General features: G+C 38.2%; 1 protein-coding gene across 1 annotated transcript in view; it reads left to right on the forward strand.

The window, feature by feature from the left end:
- LOC120393921 (transmembrane protein 245-like) overlaps nt 1-13,397 on the forward strand; it is a 142,514-nt gene extending 129,117 nt beyond the window's left edge. The window contains exons 15-18 of the mRNA XM_039518378.1: nt 5,133-5,233; nt 7,236-7,410; nt 12,225-12,419; nt 12,896-13,397. Coding sequence (XP_039374312.1) covers nt 5,133-5,233; nt 7,236-7,410; nt 12,225-12,419; nt 12,896-12,941 — 517 coding nt within the window. The 3' untranslated portion in view covers nt 12,942-13,397. The remainder of the gene's footprint in view (nt 1-5,132; nt 5,234-7,235; nt 7,411-12,224; nt 12,420-12,895) is intronic.
- Nucleotides 13,398-20,840: the final 7,443 nt, after the last annotated feature.

Consider the following 20,840-nt stretch of genomic DNA (forward strand, 5'->3'; position numbering starts at 1 on the left):
TAAGGACCAAAGTAGAGTTGATCTCCTATCATTTTGTTTAGTAGAGTGGTCTTTGAATTTTACTGAATCAGTCAATTACTTTACCATAATTTTTCCTTTCACATCTTCATGGTGGAATTGGATATATAAAGAAATATGATTAGTTTTTATCTTGATAGGGCAAACTTTTTTAAGAGGGCTAAAAGATGGTTAGATTTTTTGTGAAAAGCCACAAACAAGCTGTTTCAGTTCTGCTATTTGCAGCTCATTTCTTGTTTGTACAAAACATTATTCTCTCAATACTCAGTCTAGATTGGATGTTCCGTTTTGAAGAGTAGTGCTTCAGTCTTTTCAATTAGCAGCTTTCCTTCAGAATTTTCACGGCTAGCTAGTCATTTCCTACAGCAGGCTTCATGCTCAGGCAGTGTGATAAAGGAGAGACGTTACCTAGCAGTAACTTTTTTCTGAATGTATTGCCTCTCCAGATCTATCCTGACCCCTCTTGTTTGGAGAATTAAGAGATGTATCCAGAGCTGGAAATTGATAGGTCTAGGGCATGAGAGCATCAGTTTAAATTACTCAGTTCCTGTGCAGTTTCTGTGTCCATGCTCCCCATTACAATTGCAAATGTGGCTAGTTTTGTGTATTGCATAAAGTTTTAAGTAATACATAATGTTTAAACAGTTGCTATCCCTTTTAAGTATTAAGTTGCACAAAGTATAAACACCCCCAAGAAGTTCCATTATTTAAACAAGTGTACAGGGTATTAATTGTAGTAAGGTTTTCCTCAGTGACTAACAAAAATGTGTAAAGCTTGTTCTTGTTAGCATGTCTCTCCTAGGTTTGTAGAATATTGCAGAATATTGGAGTTCCCCGTTTCAAATAATGTGTCTATTCATTCTCTACAGGATAGCTGATAGTAAAAGACATTTTATTTTAGTTTTTTACTCCCCAGATGTGCTTTTTCTCCTCCTTTCCCTAACTTCATACTTATAATTTATGGTTACTACCAGTTCTCCCAGTATACTGACTCCTGCAAGTTACCTGCCTGTGGTGGGTTTACTTTGCCTCTCCTCTGGGTCCTGCTGTTGCCAAGTGCCACTCTGATAAAAGCGGCATTTTCAGCTTTGTCATTAGTTTGCAGTCTTGTAGCCAACTTAACTAAGGCAGAGGATTTTTGCTAAAGCAGGTGGCTGGGGGATGACTGAAAGGTTGACTTCTCTTCCTTTTATGCATCTCCTGAACCTCTCTGAGAGACGAAAAGCAAACCAAGTATTCTAGGTTGCCTGAGCTCCCTTATCCCTATTACAGTGAGGATAACTGGCCTTTGTTCTGTAGCAGGCCACCAGCTGGCTTCTGACATGCTATTCATGGTACTATATTTTACAAGTTGTTGGAACAGCATATTTTTTTTCCAATTTTTAATTATATTTGCATCCAGTGCTCAAAGTGCGTGTACCCTTAGTATAAAAACATGTTGGTAGTTTAGGATAGTGTCCAATAAATTGATCCCTCATAGGTCCACTCTACTGCCTCACATGAAAACTCTCCCTCCAGCCCAGTCCACTTGCTCCTCTTTCCCCAGTGCTCAGGAAGAACTTTAGAAAACAAATAGGCCTTGTAGAGAGCCCTGGAAGTAAAATAATACTTTTGTCTGAAGCATGAAGTAGATTCCACAGTCCCAAGCCCTCACTTGTAAATGTCCTTCCATCCTTTCTTTGTGTGACTAGCGGCTGTTTGCCTCATGTGATCTCAGAGGTATCTCATGGGGGAAAGGTAATGAGAGATAACCAGGAGCCAACTCATTTAAGGCCTAATTAGAGAAAATCACCGTAAATTTCACTAAGAAATTAACAGGGAGCTCTAGCCTCACTGCATTGATTCTAATCCGGTACTAACTGGAAAAAGTCAGGAATCACCATATTAGAATCTACAACTTTATGGCTAAGTAGAAATGATAGAAATGTATTTTTGGTCACTGCTGCTATGTAACTATCCAGAAGTATGTGGGGATCCAACATGATTTCCCCCACCCCCAGATTTTGAGCTTGAATAGCACAAGGTGAGCACTCTTACTATTCTTTTGTTTTCTCATGTGTGTCTTTTGCAGTTAAGTAAAACCAAGAATATCAAGATATGCCATACACTGTTCTTGAATTTCTGTAATCCCATTTACAGACCATAGCTCTTCCAAGTGATGTTTCATCCACAAGGTGTTCCTAAGTGATGCATTTTGCATTTGGCTTTCTGACTTTGTTGAAACACGTAAAGACTAAGCAACATTCACACCTCCCTATTGGATTACACATCTGAGCAGTTTCAAAAGCTCAAATTAATCCTTCCCGTGTAAGTGAAAATATTAGCTTGCTAAATTGGCTCAAAAAAGTCTGCCTCTTTTTATGGTAATATAGAACTGTATGATTTTTGCACAAACCACTCTGAGGGTCTGTCATCACGTAGATGGAGGAGATAATGCATAATGTTGATATCAGTTACTAAAATGACTAACTGGGCTCACATTCAGAGATGTGCTTCATGGTTATGATAGCAGAAATTGGATCCAAATGTTGAGAAGTTTTGAGTGTAACAAATTTAAGCCTGTCCAGTCAATTTCCTCGTTTTTATTATTCTAATGGCATATGCATAATGAATAACTGGTTTATCAGTGTAAACACTATCAAACTTACTTAAAAGCTCTGCCTACTGCATTATCAATAAGTAAATAACAAAAATAACTTATCTAAGTAAATACACAGCTCTAAAGCTATGTAGTGATTTTTTTTTATGGTCTCATTGAGATTAGTTCTTAGTGATCTGTGCAGACTATATACTCATTGAAACACTAGCATATTAAGAAAATATACTAGCTATTGCTAATTATAAAAGACATGTCTGAAATGCCTTTATTTTAAGCTCTGAGTGCAGGGCATAAGTGGATGCAGTTCTTACAGATTTCACTTGGTTATTAAAATGAATTTGATCCTCTATTTCAAGTGCTTTCCTGTGTGCCGAAAGCAGATTTGCAATTGTTTTCTAATACACAGTTATATTTAGAAATCCAAAGGGGTTTTTTGGCTCATGGAGTTGTTTCTGTTTACTATTGCATTTATCATAGTAGGACAGTCCTCTTTTCTTTCATAGGCTATGGGGAAATTTTCACTGACTGAGTACCCAAAAACTCTTTCAAGTAGCTGTAGATAGAACAGTTTAATTTCAAGTGAGGTTGGTACCTCAGACACCTGCGTCAAGCCAGAGCTCATAAACTGAAAACTAATATCCATCCACTCTCAAAAATCTCTTTGGAGACCATGTATCATGCTAATTTTGGCAAAGTATACAAGCATCTTCTAAGAGAGAGTAAGCAGAGAGAGACTGTGGGGATACTTTTCAGTGATTTTTTTGGCTAGACATATTAACCTCAACTTTATTTGTGTAGCAGCTCATATTCAGTTTCAAAGGACATTATAAACCTGAGGATTTAAAAGTTTCATATTAAGCCATACTGGAACTTGGGTTCCCACAACCAATGTTTAAGTATTAAAGCGTAACAGAATCCTCCTAATTATGATTTTTCTTATTTTTGAAGGCTCCTGACAAGTTATATAGCAATTTAAAAAAAATTCACTTCCCCAATTAGGGGCCTCACTTAATGGTTGCAGACCCCTCTCCTTGTTTATAAAGAAGAAGGGTTTGCTCCATCATTAGAAGGGAACACCTTGGGATGGGTTCAGGTGCTAGAAGAGCCTGACAGAGGAGGAAATTACTTGGGCAAGGATTAGGCGAAGATGGGAGGGAAGAGACGAATTCTTAGTGTTACCAGGAGGAGAGCTCTCAGAAGGGAAAGTTGAAATGGTTTTTTATTACTTCCTTCCAGGCTTGGTGGTACATATGTAGCATTTCATCTTTGTGAGCAACTCTGAAGGCTTTCCTCTCCAAAACCTAAATATCTTGGACATGGAAACCAGCTACAGACGAAATTGTATACAGGGTTTAAACTGACACTTGCCACGCTAGTTTTGAGAAGCTAGTGGGTAAAAAGAACAGGAATTTCAGTTAATCAGAACAGAACTTACATTTTTTCTGACACTTCAGATATGATTTATTTTGATAGTGTAAGTAATTAAAAACAGAACTAGTTCTGTAAACAGACTTTCATTACAAGAAAATTATATTCTTTAAACTTTTGTAGAGAACTGGCATATTGCGTTCAATGTAATAGAAAAGGAGAGTGCAGAAAAAATTTCGATTGTTTTATCTAATCGAAATATGATAGTATCTTAATATTTTGAAGTTTTTATACAAGCTCTGACATTTAGCTTGCTTAATGTAATTTGTTTTTCTTTGTAAAGATTTGAGCTGTTTCTTTCTAGCATAACTTAAAATATATTGTATATTTTGCATTAACCAGGACACGAAGTATTTTGTTTCAGACTATCCTTTCCCGATGTGGTACTATGGCAAATGAGATCAGCTATAGTGCTCAGGGTGTTTTCAGTGAAGCATCAACATTGCAAACCACTCCCTCCCCACCCCATCACCCATATTGATCTGAATTTGTTAACTTTCAGGTCACTGTTCAAAACTTTTTTTTTTCTCCGCCATGTCTTTTCTGGGCAAGTGGCTGAATGTTTTGTGTTTGACGACGAGCTTCTAGTTTAGGTCTCTTTGAGGATTTCATATTTGAGACATTAGTCCTAATTTATAAGTTCTGTATATATACCCACAGCTTCACATAGGTGCATTTTAAATTACTAGATATACATAAATTCCTACAAAAACAGTAAGGTGGGAGTAAGGTGGCAGCAGGGAGATGATGTAGATGATGATTAGCAAGGGAAGGCACATAAAGCTAATAAGTAGAGCCGTGTGAATAACTGAATTTTCAGCTCACAGGCAGTTTAGAAAAAAGCGGGGGGAGTCATTTGGGGTTTAACAGAATCTGACAATTGTGAAAATTTTGGCAAATCAAAAAAAAAATCCACTTTGAGTTGAACGCATCCTTTGGCATAGGGAATAAATGGATAATTTATTCATCATTAGAATTGAACCAAGTAACTTACTTCACTAATAGTATGATGCACTTGGACATGTGTTTTGATATTTCCTCCACTTTTGTAATCAGTAGTTTAATTGGGTTTCTTTGATCATTCTAGAGGTGTGTTTGATGCTTCTCTCAAAATGGCTGGGTTCTATGGACTGTACACCTGGCTCACTCACACCATATTTGGAATTAATATTGTCTTCATACCATCAGGTAAGAACCAAAACAAATGTTATTTATTTTACAGATGGTAGCTATGTATCCTTTTATTGTGCAGTGGCAGTAGTGATTAAATATTGCCTGTATAAAGATCTTCGTTTGAAATATTAATAATTACACATGCAAACTATGCCAAAATAACTTTAAGATTTCAAATTCAAGCACTCAGAAGTAAGGAAATGCCAGAACTAAGGTTCGTTGTGCGGTCCTAGGCTCACGAGACATCTTGTCCTAATCTACTCCTTTGCCTCCAACAGTCCAGTTTTTGTCCCTTGTCGGCATCATTGCCTGGCCCCACTCCAGCCTGGAGCAGCCACAATGGGGGAAGCCTGTCTTTGCTCCTGTAGCCCTGAGCTAGAGAGAGCATGTGGTCTGTGGGGATGGCATATGCAAAAGCCTGTCTGTCTCTCACACATACAAGCTGTGAGGGGATGAGCATGCTCGCTCACTCTGTTGTGTTGGCGCATGCCCCATCTGATTGACATTAGCAGCGGTAAGAGTCTGGAGCATGCTCAGTGTGGACAGAATCTTTTTTTTTTTTTTAAAGCACCTACATTCTCTGAAATCTCTACTTTTCAAAGACTTATAGGTCAGTCAAATTTGGGCATACGTCCTGGGGACAGCAAAAGCCACATCCCTGACAGATTTCCAGTCCCTACTCTAAAGCATGGGATGGTAGAGCTGTTCAAAGAATTTTTTCCTAGCCTCATTTTTGGAAATGCTGAAGCTTTTATTATGCGGGGGGAGAGAAGGCCTGCCTGAGACAGGCAGATGACATGACATGTAAAATTTCAGTGGAAATGGTTAAAGTTTAGCAAAGTTGTAAGCAACTGAAAACAGGGCCTGTAAAAAAGGGAAGTGTTGGGCAACCGTAATAACGGGTAGCTTTACGAGCCCTGTCTATAATAAAAATATAATTTTTTTTTAATTTCCATATGGCTGATCACAACTGTATTGGTGTATAAATAGCACTCATGGGGGCATTCTGTGCCAAAAAGTTAAATTCTGTGCCCAATATTTTAAAATTCTGCACAATTCTATCATGTCTATTTGTCAAAATAACACTACATAATCATGCCAATTTCAATTTTTGTAATTTATTTCAAAATACCTGTCAGTAAGAATGTCTGTAACAATACAGACACACACAAAGATTCCCCTAGAAGTAGAGAGTTAAAGAAACGTCTGACAACCTAGTTCCTGTTTCTCTACTCCCTTCCCCTGCCCAGAGCCCAGCTGTGCGCCCGTACCCCCCAAGCCAATACATCTGAACCCTCTCCCTCCCTCCCCAGAGCCCAGCCACGGGGACCCCCCTTGCCCAGATACCCTTCCCCCCAAGGGATCCAGAGGGAGAAACAGTCTGATGCTCAGTCTTAGGCTTGCATGGAGTTTCCTAGGCACTACCTTTTCCGTCCCTCAGTGTGTGCTGGGAACTGCAGCTGTCAGGAACCCTTTAGCTCCATCCCCCTCCCCCCAGCAGTATCTTCTATGTGTGAGCTGGACTCTGCTGGGTCCAGTGGCCCCTAGTGGTAGCCAGCAGCGCTGCGGCCCATTTCTGTAGGGGAAAGGAAATTCTGCACGCACAATGTTAATTTCTACAAAAATCTGAATTGCGCAGTGGCACAGAATTTCCCCAGGAGTAAAATAGAAGTTTCTACCTTGGGTTGAAAAGACTGCTTCTCCTGCTTGGTTTTTTTTTTTTTTTTTTTTTATTCACATCCATTTTTATGTCACAATCAAACATTTTTTATATGGAAAGAATTTAGGTATCAGAATTTTGGAGAAGGTATAATAACCAAAAAAAAGGAAGAGCTGTATACTCCAAAGGCCTGATCTGCAACTTTTTTTTGTTCCTTATTTTAAGTGGTCCCATTGATTTAAATGGGACTATTTGCACAGTAAAGGTGACAGAATCTGACCCGAAGTATTTTTTTAAAATATGTTTTCTGATCTCTCCTTCCTAACTTCTGACTTATGGCGTACTCTATTATGTTAGCATTGGCAGCAATACTTGGAGCTGTTCCATTTCTGGGAACATACTGGGCAGCAATACCCGCAATTCTAGATCTGTGGCTCACCCAAGGAGAAGGATGCAAAGCCATTTTGCTTTTGGTTTTTCACCTGTTGCCAACGTACTTTGTAGACACAGCAATCTACTCAGATATATCAGGGTAAGTGTCTCGCTGAAGACCTCTCAAAGCATGCTATTTTTTTATGTTGGATCACACTCTTGCCTTAATTAACTTTTGTCCAAACTATAGTGGTGTTTTCAGTGTTATAAGCACATGAACAGATTTATTGAGACCATATAATAATAATAATCTAACTTTTCAGAACGTCAGTACTACCACAATACTCTCCTCTCTACCCAACCAGTCAGCAGCAGTCTGCATGTATAAGTCTTGCATCAGACCCTGAAAGTCAGCCAACTCTGGCTTTGCTTGAGAAAGAATCAAAGCAAATACAGGAGCATAGGAATTGCCATACATACTGTATCAGACCAATGGTCCATCTAGTCCAGTACCTTCACTCTAGAACAGGGATGGGCAAACTATGGCCCGCGGGCCGGATCCGGCCCTTCAGGGCTTTGGATCCGGCCCGCGGGATTACCCCTGGTGGTGCTGCGGGCCCGGCGCTGCTCTCAGAAGCAGCCCCCGGGCCGGGAGGCAAAGGGCTCCATGTGCGCACGCAGAGCCCTCTGCACCGCCCCCCCCCCCCAGGGGCCACAGCACTTCCTGGAGTGGCATGGGGACAGGGCAGGCATGCAGGGATCCTGCCTTGGCCCTGGTGTGCGCCACTGCCACCCCGGAGCCACTTTAGGTAAGCGGCACCGGGCTGGAGCTCAAACCCCTCCTGCCCCCCGCCCCCCAACTTCCTGCCCTAAGCCCTCTGCCTGTACCTCGCACCCCTCCTGCACCCAACTCCCTGCCCTGAGCCCCTTTCTGCACTCCTGTGCATTCCAACCACCTGCCCTGAGCTCCCTGCTGCACCCTGCACCCCAACTCCCTGCCCTGAGCCCCGTCCTGCACTCTGCACCCCTCCTGTACCCCAACCCCCTTCCCTGAGCCCCCTCTTACACTCTGCACCCCTTCTCTGCCCCAATCCCTTGTCCTGAGCCCCTTCCTCCACATCCTGCACTCCACCCCCCCTGCCCTGGCCCTGCATACAATTTCCTCACCCAGATGTGGCCCTCGCCCCAAAAAGTTTGCCCACCCCTGCTCTAGAATGACCAGTACCAGATGCTTCAGAGGAAGGCACAAGAAACCCAGTAGTAGGCAACTACGGATTAATCAGTCCATGGCGAATGTTTCTTCCAAACTCCCTTCACGTGGAGGTTGAATTATGTTCTGTACTGCGTACACGTGTGGTCTCCTCATCTCAAAAAAGATATACCGGCATTAGAAAAGGTTCAGAGAAGGGCAACTAAAATGATTAGGGGTTTGGAATGGGTCCCATATGAGGAGAGATTAAAGAGGCTAGGACTTTTCAGCTTGGAAAAGAGGAGACTAATGGGGGATATTATAGAGGTATATAAAATCATGTGTGGTGTGGAGAAAGTGAATAAGGAAAAGCTATTTACTTGTTCCCATAATATAATTTCATTTGGTGGCCCCTAGTTCTTAATGGGCAGCAGTTTTAAAACAAATAAAAGGAAGTTCTTCACACAGTGCAGTCAACCTGTGGAACTCCTTGCCTGAGGGAGGTTGTGAAGGCTAGGACTATAACAGGGTTTAAAAGAGAACTAGATAAATTCATGGAGATTAAATCCATTAATGGCTATTAGCCAGGATGGGTAAGGAATGGTGTCTCTAGCCTCTGTCAGAGTGTGGAGATGGATGGCAGAGGAGAGATCACTTGATCATTGCCTATTGGGTTCACTTCCTCTGGGGCACCTGGCATTGGTCGCTGTCGGTGGACAGGATGCTGGGCTGGATGGACCTTTGGTCTGACCCATTATGGCCATTCTTATGTTCTTAAGTAGGAGTACCAGAGTTTGGGGCTCTCCTTAAGAATGTTCTGGCACTAACCACCAGATGTAAAAAATCTAGGGACTACAAGTCAGATTTTTGAAGGTATTTAGGTTCCTAAAGATACAGATAGGCACCTAGCCCCCATTGTAGGAGTTCAGAACCTACATGCTGTTGGAAGTCCCACTACGCACCTATGTGCAACTTGAGGCACCTAAATACCTTTAAAAATGTGGCCCTAACAGCTTGAGCTTCCCTCTGATTTCAACGGTTGAGAGAGAAGAGAAACTCCAAACCTATGTAAGGTCAAATCCAAACCCTTCAGTTGCATCCAGAATAATAAGCAGGCAGCTGAAACTTTCAGCTTTCCAAGTAGAGCGCATTACAGTGATCTAGTCTGGAGGTGACAAAAAACTCTGGTGGAGGTCCACATCTGCAAGGAATGGTCCCAACTTTGTAGTGATGTACAGATATAAAAATGTGCTCTTAGGCACTGCTGTTGCCTCTGCCTTTAGGAGTAATTGTACATCTAGTAGAACTCTTAAATTATTTTAGCCAGATGCTGGAACAGCTTAATTTTTATTATAATGCACCTAGGTTTGTTCATCAAATCAAAGCATTAGGTAGACTGTTTATTTCTATTCTGTGGGAAGACAAGATTTGCCATAGTCTTAAAATCTTTTGGTCTCATCCAACTGAGCCACGTAATGATACTGTGCAGAGAGAACTGGTCCTTGAAAATATACATAGGCTTAAGTTTCTTCAGACTATTGCACTGGTTGCTTTTCTATGAATTTGTTCTAGTAAGTGAAGTATAAATTACTACTCTTCTCCAATGATAGATTATTTGTGCTTGTAGGGACAGTGGTCATTAAAAAGCCAATCACCTCATTCTTCCATTAATTCATTAGAATTTTTTCAGCTGCAATGAGATGGCTCTGTTTACTGCCTATAAAATGCCTCTGATAGAGATGAATTTACCAAAGGTCAGAGAAGAAACACTACTGTTCCCATTAAATAAAACAAAAACACTCTGCTACATTGTAGATTAGATTAAGTGCATTAGAAATAGCTATAATTGGGTTATGCAGGGTTTTCTAAATGTATAAACTGATATTAGTTGTATCTCATCAGCAACTTGTTGGAGCAGCTGCCTATGTAATTTAACCAGTTGGACCAAAAAAATTAAAGTTGACACAACCGTTGAAAAAATTTACAAAGAGTTAAAGAATTCAGCAATCAGTCACAAGTCCACTTTTTTTAGTGAGGGTAACAAAAGATCTGTCTAAATCCCACCCTCTCATAATCAAATTATCTACTCCTGCCCCTTCTGCGTATTAGATCTGATTTATGTCACAAGTGAAGCTGAGTTGTGTGTTACGTTTTGAGCTCCCACTCTGTGCAGTAGTGACAAAGATCAGAACAGCAATAGTGCAGATGGCATAAGTCGGGACTGTGGTGCGTCTTTGGTGCTTTGTGTAGCAGTTTGACATCAACCGCCAGAACTCTGCCTGGCTAGCCAGTATTCTCATTCCCTTATATTCAGTTCCAAAACCACACCGCAAAATGTGTACTACTTATTTTACTACAAGCTTCTCCACACAATCCCTTATTTATTGTCAGTATGCTGGCTTATGTGCTGTAAGTATGCGGAGCAGGCTAGGTTTTGGTTTTTGCATAATACTGTTGGTTGGGTTTTAGTTTTGTGCTTTGGAACTGTTCCGTTTAATTTGAACTGCTAAAGTATGGCAGTGGGGGGGACGTACAGATAAAATATTCTCATTTTGACCCAATTTTAATCATCTCTTTAGGACACATCACTTAGGAGTGGTTTCCAGATGGCTAGATTAATTAGTTGGGGTCTGGCGAGGGGGTGTGTGTCTTTTTTTATGTATGTATGTATGTATGTTTTTGTTTTTATTTTATTTTATTTTATTTTATTTACTAGGAGTGGTAGAAAGTTTTGAAATTTTGAATAATTTTTTCCCTGATGTTTTTAGATATGTTTGAAATTTCCCCTCCTCTTTTTAAACAACTATAGAGCAAGGTTTAATTTCAAGTTTCAGCTTAATTTTGAATTTAAAAGGAAACTTTTTGAAAATAATCAGATATTCCTCCTTTTTCCCTAACCCAGCTATACTCATGGATGCCTTTCCATCATGCATTTGTGTGTGGGAGCATGCCAAGCCTTTAATTATGTGGTTACCTCCCTGCAAGCGGCTTATTTGCAATCTTTTATTTGTAGTGTTGGCTTCTTCTGCTGTAGGATTTGCTTAGCGAAGCAGGGCTTTAGTATTGGCAGTATTTAGAATGGCAGCTTTAGTATTGCTGTGTAGAACAGTGATGGGGTGATAGTCAGGCCTTAACACACAAAGGCATCATCTTTGAGATACTTGCTACAGTCTTTGAGAGCAGTTGTTATTAGACTGCTCCCAAGCCTGTGTTTCCTAGATGGCTTTATGATGCTTTACAAGACAGCTAAAATTGAATGTCTGTAGATATTTTCATTGGTTTACCCATTACCATTCTGCAAATAAAAACTAATTCCAAAGAGAGAATATGAAATGTTGTGAATCTACAAACTACTCTTGTTAGCGTGTGTACAGCTTAGAGCACACATGACATGTCATCATTTAGTAATTAGAGGTTACATGAAGACACATGTTGCCAGCCATCTTATAAATTGTAATTCAAAAATCGTTACAAAGATTGTGTTTTATGATTAGCCTTGAGCATTTCATTTTGAAACCCGAAGCCTACCTAGAATCAACTACTTGTAACAGAGACTTCTTCAATATGTGGAAAGTGTCTACTACATTGTGGACATTACCAAGACCAAATACTAATGAATAATACTAGAATGTTTGTACTCACAACATTTATAGCAATCTCTAGTTCCATCAGCTTGATATGCTAAATAATATTTGCTAATCAATCCACATTTCCATAAATGATATTATTTGCTGTTATAAAATATTGCTCTATAGTAATTTATTCTCCTTATGCTGTAATTCCAGAGGTGGTCATCCCTACCTGACAGGCCTCGCAGTAGCTGGTGGAGCATATTACCTAGGATTGGAAGGAGCGATCATAGGACCCATACTGCTTTGTATACTGGTGGTTGCCTCTAACATATACAGTGCCATGTTAGTGAGTCCAACAAATTCAGTTCCCACCCCATCACAAACACCATGGCCTCTGCAGATATATCAGTAAGTAATAGATTAGTGTGATGTGGAGTGAATCACAGACTGTGTAAGAACAAACTTATTATAAATAGGAAACTATTCATTGTGGGTTTGGGGAAGGGTTTTATGAAGAACTTGTTGTTCTATAATACTCTAGAAATAAAAACTAGGGGGTGGATTGTGGTTTCCAAAGCAGTGTAATGAATGTGACTGCAACCATTGATATAAATAACATACCGGGGCAAGATTAGCAATTGTGGGCTTGATCCTGCATTTTACTCATATGTATAATACCTGTATCTCCAATGGGGGCCACTCACATGAACAAAAAATAAAGATTAGGTCCCATAGCAAATTTCTGTCTAGTTTTGCAGTTATGTTCTAAAGCTTTCCATGTTTATGCAGTCTCACAATATACGGTAATCTTGCAACGATGCATTTTATCATCCTCTTCCCTCTCTTTGTTTGCTCTCCCTCAGTAAGTGAATATTTTCTTTCAGGCCATCTAGAGAGAGTCCTGAAGAGATGAAAATAGCCACAGAGTGAGATTTACACCATCTTGCACCTGATCAACATGAAGTTGTCACTCTCTTCTACCTGGATTGAGTTCAGAACAGTCGTGGCCTTCTGTCCCTCTTCCAGCTGTGCCTAGTGACAGCTCATAGTTAAGCACAGTTTAAAATAAACCCTCACATCTGCTGGCCTTACATTATTAAGCACTTTGCCTTTGCAAGAGAAACTGTCTGCTTCCCATCACTTTGCATATTAACACACAGACTTAAAGATCAGATGCCTTGTGTGTAGTTTTTTTTCTTCATACAAGAAGAACAAGTAATACCCACTGAATCAAGGATGCCATCTGCTGAAATGACTAACTTGGCTTTTATTTCTTTGGATGTTTGCATTGTTAGACTTTTAGTAATTTTAAACAAGTTAAATCCCCAAGTCTTTTGTTGCTGAAATCTTTAGTTGATCGAAGGGTGTATTTACTTGTAGAAATGCTAAAACTTTTAAAGGTGTGAAGCACCTGCTATTAAAAGAAAATATGGTATAATTATCTGCTGCTTCTCAAAGCATTTCTTTTGAGAGGTGTGACAGTCACCATTCAATTAATAACACTTGAAGCTTATTTATGTATACACTAATAGTGTTTATGCTGTCAGGGAGTTATGCTTCCACTTGAAGATTGTGTTAAGTGTAGGTTATCCTCACGTGGAATAGGAGTATTTGTAAAAACAATTTAATCCTTGAGTTCACTTTTGCAGTTAAACTTAGTATTCTGTTTTGATTTATTGGTAAAGCTTAATTTAATGCACTCGGGTTTCAGTAAGATGATGTACACAAAGTCCCAATGGATTCTTGCCAAATTTAACCAAAGGACTTAAATATTTCCAGGCAGAAGTAATCTTGGATTACCATATCTAATTACAGTATTTGGAAGATGCTGAATGATTGTGTTGACACAATTTTTTTTATTCTCATTTATTGAGAAGTAATAATCAAGAAGGTGAGAGATGATGGGGGAAGGGGGAAAGCACAAGACAAGCAGAGATCTCAAATTCCTAAAATGTGTTCTTGTCCTGGGCATCAGATTGAAGTACACTAGAGCATTTTTTTTTCTCTTTTTCCCCCAAACTGTAGTTGACCTTAAATTGCAGTTTTAGTGGCACTGAATGCTTTTCATACCTTGGTTATTGATGCAGGTTTGAAATAGTGGTTTATTGGCACCAAAAAGTAGTTACATTCTTTTTTGTGTAAGTTCTTAGACTCAAAAGACAAATACGTGAGCAAAAATTTTTACCCCAAATACTTGGTCAAAGAATACACTCAGATCATCCGACACCAGGTACAATACAAATAAGATGCTATGTAGGTGGTATGGTTGTTTTTTTTTTGTTTTGTTTTTTAATACCAGAGCAAAACCATTCCATTCCTGAGTGACTCTACCTTGACTTTATGGCAGGGTTTCTTCTTCTGATTATACAAAATACAGGCCATGTCATGCACTTCATCTGTCCTTGCATTATAAAACAGCTATAGTACAAATCTGTCCATACCCAGTCCCAGGGATCTGGTTCTACCCAAGTGAGAGAGGTTGTTATAGATAGCTACTAGTTTTTTGACATGACCATACATGTGTTTATAGATAATATTTCTAAGATTGGATCCTTTGTGCCCTATGTATTGCAGTGTTTTGAGATCAGTTCAGTGTGCTGCAATGCATGGGCATAATATGTGTAGTTCTGGATGGAGTAACTGTCCTAACTTTGAATTTCCTTGCTTCTGTGGAACAAAGTTAGACTCTTTACATTATTCAACATCATTTTGTTTCATAAATGACAATTTTGGAAAAAGTCAGGATCTCACTAAGAGTATCAATATATTCCTGTAGTATACAGACCAGTATATGAATAATAGACTATAATTGCTCTTGGGGAAATTGCTACGTTCTGTTATATTAGTGTATGCTACCATGATGAGCAGCATTACGTATCTGTTTTGGTTAATCAAGTCATTGTGTACCCAGGCAACTTTTGAAAAGGGTTGTCACTTGAGAGAGAAATGCTTTAAAATGTATACAACTAACAAGAATCCACAGGCTTTAATATTTTTACACTTTTCTCTTGCTGCTTTTTGCTCACTATTAAAGATTGTGGTAAGTGTTTTCTACGTAGATAGCATGTTCACATTTAACCTGATCTTTCATAACCCTGACTTACTGAATTTGTGATGTCAGTCATTTCCATGCTACCAGATAGTGATCTCATAAACAAAGGTTGATTTCTTTACTATAATCACAGAGAAGAATCTCTGATATGAGGAGAGTTCTTTTTGAAACACAAGTATCTTCAATAATAGCAAAAAAATTAATAAACTGAGAAGACATGTTGTTGCTATTTTCAAATGTTCCTTTCCCAATGTGAAAAAAAATCCATCAGTGTGTTTAGCATTGATACGATATGCATTGTCTATTTGTTTTTATGTATGCATTTTTTTAAAAAGGAATACTTGAGGCTTCCAGTCTCCAACTTCAACTAATATTTGCCATTAATAACACAGTAGGAAAGCTATAAATGCATGGTAAACTTAGATTTAAGATCCCATACTTTGTGCCATGTCTGTATCTGAGAAACAAAGACTGTGTCCCATATCCCTTTGAGCCATGAGGCTCAATGACAATATAATAATGAGTAAACTCTGCTTTTAAAATTACCATGTCAAAATACTCAATCACCCACATGCTTGCTTAACAAATGTAAAAAATCAGAATCTTTACATATAGATGCCTTATGGAAAAGTATATGTTTTTAACATAATGTCTGTTAGTGTTCAAAAAACAAATTGTCACCAGGAACTAATGACCTGCACATTTTCATTTTTAACATCCATTTTCATTTGTGGAAACACACATCTGAAATGTGTGGTTTTTTTTTTAAATCAACTTTCCAGCAACTTAAAAATTACCAAACTAATTTTATCCATGTTATTCTTTTAAAAAAGAAAAAAAAGGGGGGGGGGAGGACAATTCTAAATATGATCCTTTGTATGAAAAGAAACATCTTTGAGTAATTTTTAACCCAGTTATAGATCCCAGGAAATATGATTTATAGACCCTTCTTTGTGCAGTGGCATTCTGAATAGGGCCCTCCCTCTACTCCATATTTATAGCCTCTGTCGCAATGAGGATTTAGTCTGGATCTTCTTGGCATTACCATAATAAAGTGTTTCTAGAATAATAGTCAAATTAAACACTCTGTGTGCAAGTACAAAATAAGTCATTTTAATGAGTTGTTAAAGGAATGCTTATTTTTATTGGTTGTCATGAGATGGTACTCAGCAGTGAAATAATGATGACAACATAAGGTGTGTCAGCCATGATGCTGTCATGGTTTTTCTAGCACATTAGATTTATCTTAAGTACTAAGTTATCAATAGCTCTATCGTACTAATCGTTTTTAGCATACATTTCAGTAGATTTATTTCCTCCTTTTTTATTAAATTGGAGTGTTTAGGCACATGAATTGTAGTTAATGATTATTGGATTATGAAACCAGTAATATCTTACAAAACTGCAGACTGCAATAAAAAAAGTTATAGAAAATTTAACTGCTGTCTCCAGTGTTAGCATTCAGTATGTTTATCTTAATTTCAAAAAAAAAAAGTTAATACAGCAAAAATGTTAAATCCTCTATTAAAAAGATCGAGCCTAAATTCAGCAATAACACCTTTGTAAAAAATGTAAAAGAAAATTGGGTCCACAGTTAAGGTTAAACTCTTCATCTTTAGAAAAATATTCCTGCAGTGCTAATCCCTGGCTCTAGGGTCATTAGACTACTTATAAGGCTGCCTCCCCAGTAGACTTAATACAGTGAGGCTGGAAGGACACCATGATGCAAGTGTTCAAGATGGCACTTCACGTCCCCGCGTGGCAGAATGGCCCACCATCACCTTCATACATATATAGACTGTTTGTGTTGTGTGTGTGATGTGTCTGCTTAGGCGCAGACACCCTCACTTCAGAGCACAATGCTAGACTCATGGTCACTACTGTGAAAATAAACTATAGTTTTTTTAATGCATTTGCATTAAAGATGTGTGTTTTTTTTAAATTAAAGTTAGAAGACTTTATGGTTAACATCAACAACATCATTTAATTTTCTGTAGACAGTTTCAGGGAAGCCTGTAGTCTTAAAAGAGAGAATAATGGTTTCCACTCTCCTAGTTACAGTTGACATGCCTTAAACCTACAGATGGATCTTCTCCAGAACTCACTTTTCTTATTTGGTTTATTATATGAGAGTAAAAACAGTATTTCCTCTTCCTCTTTGGGCACTCCAGTGAATTACAGAATGTACCAATACAATTCCCCTTTCATTCTCAAGTTTTCTGTGGGGGAAAAAAAATGGCCTAAAGTTTGTAAAGTCATGTGGATTTGATCTTTAATCGGGCATTGTTTCTTACTGTCAGTTTGTTAGGTTCCTTCATGCTTTATGATGAATGTGTACAAGTATTCTATGAAGGTAAAGCAAGTATTTTATGAAGCGTGAAAAATGAGCTAAGTGTTTTTAAAAATCAGAAGTAATGAGCATATTCAAGGATTCCACATTACGGGGTTTTTTTTAAGTGTATACATAGTCTGTTTTTTCTTCAAATTATTTTTAACTGACAAACTTTCTTTTGAGATTCCTAGGAATAAAATGTTGTTGCCTGTGTATATAGTAGAAATAAACATTTTCTGGAACTGTCTATATACGGTATACAATAAATAAGTAAAGAGACTGGGGAGAAACTAGCAAATATCTGATCAGGTGACTAAATAAATTGTTCTGATGTAATAGCGGTACAAAACTAGTTAACACCAGTCTTTCTAGTAACAGCTCAAGAACCAGAATGTAGAGCCTATTGGTCCTGACAGTAATTGCACTGGTCCACCAGAGCACTTCTAGCCTTAATAGGTCATGAAATATCAGGCTTTCAAATCCCCAAATGTTGTTACTCTTTTTTTTCTCCCCCACTTATAGGATGACATTTTAGTATCTGGTATTTATGAATTACTAGAATTGGAAATTGTTGCTTTATGCCTTTTGTAAAATAGGTTCCAAGATTGAGGGTATGCTGCTACAGCAGTCGGTCTGATTCAGGAAAGCATTTCTCTCTAGGACAACATTTAAGCAAATCCCATTGAAGTCTGTATTAAAGCCATGTGTGTGTTTCAGTGCTGCCCTAAATAGTGATGGACTTAAGCACATGCTTAAGTGCTTATATTCTAGTACTGAAGATGGCAGCATTTAGAATCATGTTGGAATTAATGCAGGTGGGGGAGGAAAATAGATCTGACACCTTTCCAATGGAATACAGCATTCATTTTATGGCTCGGATGGGTTTTCAGTCTGTTGAATTTAAAACTGTTTTACTCAGTCCAGTCTTGGTTGTGTGTGTGTGTGTGTGTGGTTTGTTTTTGGTGTTTTGTTTTATTTTCGTCACTGGATGAGGGTGAACTATAACAAGTCTTTGACTTCTAGTAAAAGTAATTTTCATTCCCTGCACAAGGCTTTGACATACTCACAATGTAACAGCATGATACAGAGTTACATCAGAACAAAAGTCTGCTCAATGAAAAAACAAATTGACATCCAGGTCTTGGTGCTGGAATAATAAATAAAACCACCACAGTTGAGTCTTTGCTGCTAGTCTCAGCCCAGAGCACCTCTCTTCTAGAAGTCCCTTGTCAAAGCAGTGTCAGTGAAGATTATTGCTTTCTTACTGCCCATGACTGACTTGCTCTGGGGATGGATGTCTTCAGTCTCCAGTGTCGTCAATCTGATGTATTTCACATGCATTAAATTCAGTCAAATGTTCACTTTTTTAAAAATGTAATAAAATGTTACTCTGCAGCATTCTGAGTGAAAGTTAAGACTTTTTTTGTTTTTGTTTTTGAACTGAGTAAGAGCTAAGCAATTACCATAGGTACTCACCAATATTTGGTGTTTTGGTAGGAGGACAGCATAGCTTCTTTTCTGTATATGTTAGTTTGTCGAAAACATAAATCCAAAGAAACTGTATAATATTGGATTCTAAGACTAGTTTGGTTAATGTCACCACAGATGTGTTGAATTACAAAGCATCGGTTATTGTGCCTGACTTGAGGTGTGCATTCCAATTTCAAGTTATTTGTGGGGATTTGGAGAAGTAACTTCACTGCCCATTGTCATGACAAATTTGTGTGTAAATTAACATGTGATACATCTTCAGAATAAGAATTGCGTTCTAAAGTAATAATACCTGAACTGGTAATTTATAGTAATGGTTACTGCGTGTATAATAGTTTGAAAAGATAATCCCTGTGCCTGTCTGTGGTGGAACAACAGAAATATCAGTTGCTATTGGTAAGAACTCTTGAGCAGACTGAATAATTATTTAAAAACGTAATTTATTTTTGACTACTCAGAACATTTTGTTTCCTAGCAAATAGGTTTCCTGTAGCAGCTATTAAAAGCTTTTAACACAGTATTGTATGCACGCCATAGTCCTTTGTAAACATAATGTTTAATATGTTTTGAAATAAAAATCTGTGCTGAATGTTTAAAATAAGTATGGGTCTTCGTTAATGGTTGAATAAAAGCATAGTTGAACTGAATAAGGATTATGGTAAATTTGAGTGGATTCCTGGATGTAATTGTCCAAATAGGTACAGTAACTACTGGATGCCCTGGAGACTAATAGTTGATGCTTAGCAGCAGTTCATGCTCTCTCTAATGGTGTTTTCAGTACGATTTCTTATAGGGAACACAAATTATAGTAATCTGGTATCACAAAGCACAATTTTAGAGCATTTCAAATGACCATAAAACAGAAATGGTCAAATACAGCCTTTGCGGTTGCTCTCATCTTTAAAACAGATGTGAAGGCTGAAGTTCAAGCTTGCAATATTCCAGCTTGGTAAGGCCAGTAGTGTATGGTTATATGTATTTGATACAGACCTTTTTAGCAAATGTAACATCTTCCGATTAAGCTGTCTTCAAAAGGTTCCCAAATTACAGTATGCAGTGAACAGAGTAGTGTGCTCAGTTACTGAGAAGACCTTAAAATTATTTTTCTGGATGACTAAAACCTGCCTATTTTCTCCTATGTGTCCATGCGAGGGAAGTGTCCATGATCAGTGCTAACCCATCTCCTTTTAATTAGGAACCAGTACAAATAAATGTTTGTATTCAATAATCAAAAATATACTATGCTATTGTGAGACCTCTTTATTTATATTAAATTTTGGAACCAGGTTCTATAGGAAGTGGATCACAACCTATGAACTCAAGGTGTTTTTTGCTGGTTGGAGGGCAATTTGCTAATATAACCAGAGGGATTTAGTGACTCAGTAGTTCACACTATAGTAAACTATACCACAGATTAATTCGGCCCAGTTGACAACCAGCCTTTTGGTGCCAAAGGAGTATGATCAACTCTGGATACATGTGACCAAAATATTCAAGAAGACGACTCACTTCTGAGGAATTTGTCAAATGCTGAAAATATTTGGTGCATCAGAAGATCTTGCACTGTATCTCTTTTCAATGGCCTATCTTTTGTATTTGCTCTGCATGCTGCAATTTCTAACTTAAAATAAAAATTATTCTCAAGGAAAATCTCACCCAAAAGCTATTTGAGCTGACAGCATTGAACTAAATTATGTAATAAAAATGGTAAGGAACTACATCATCTTTTTAAGAAATACAAGTAGTTAAGTTGGTATGTTCTTATTGGGCACCACCCCTTACCATATAAGGACCTAACACTTGAGAATCCTAAAAAGTCTTCTACAGACAGTGGCTGTCCACATACCCAGCACTGCATTCATTCAATCTGCATTTGAAATTATCTACAGACTTGGGTGTAATAAAGTTGAACATTCAGTGTAAATGTCAGAATAAATTTTTAAAGCGGAGCAAC

Source organism: Mauremys reevesii, unplaced genomic scaffold (genome assembly GCF_016161935.1).
Source record: "Mauremys reevesii isolate NIE-2019 unplaced genomic scaffold, ASM1616193v1 Contig37, whole genome shotgun sequence".
Taxonomy (NCBI): domain Eukaryota; kingdom Metazoa; phylum Chordata; order Testudines; family Geoemydidae; genus Mauremys; species Mauremys reevesii.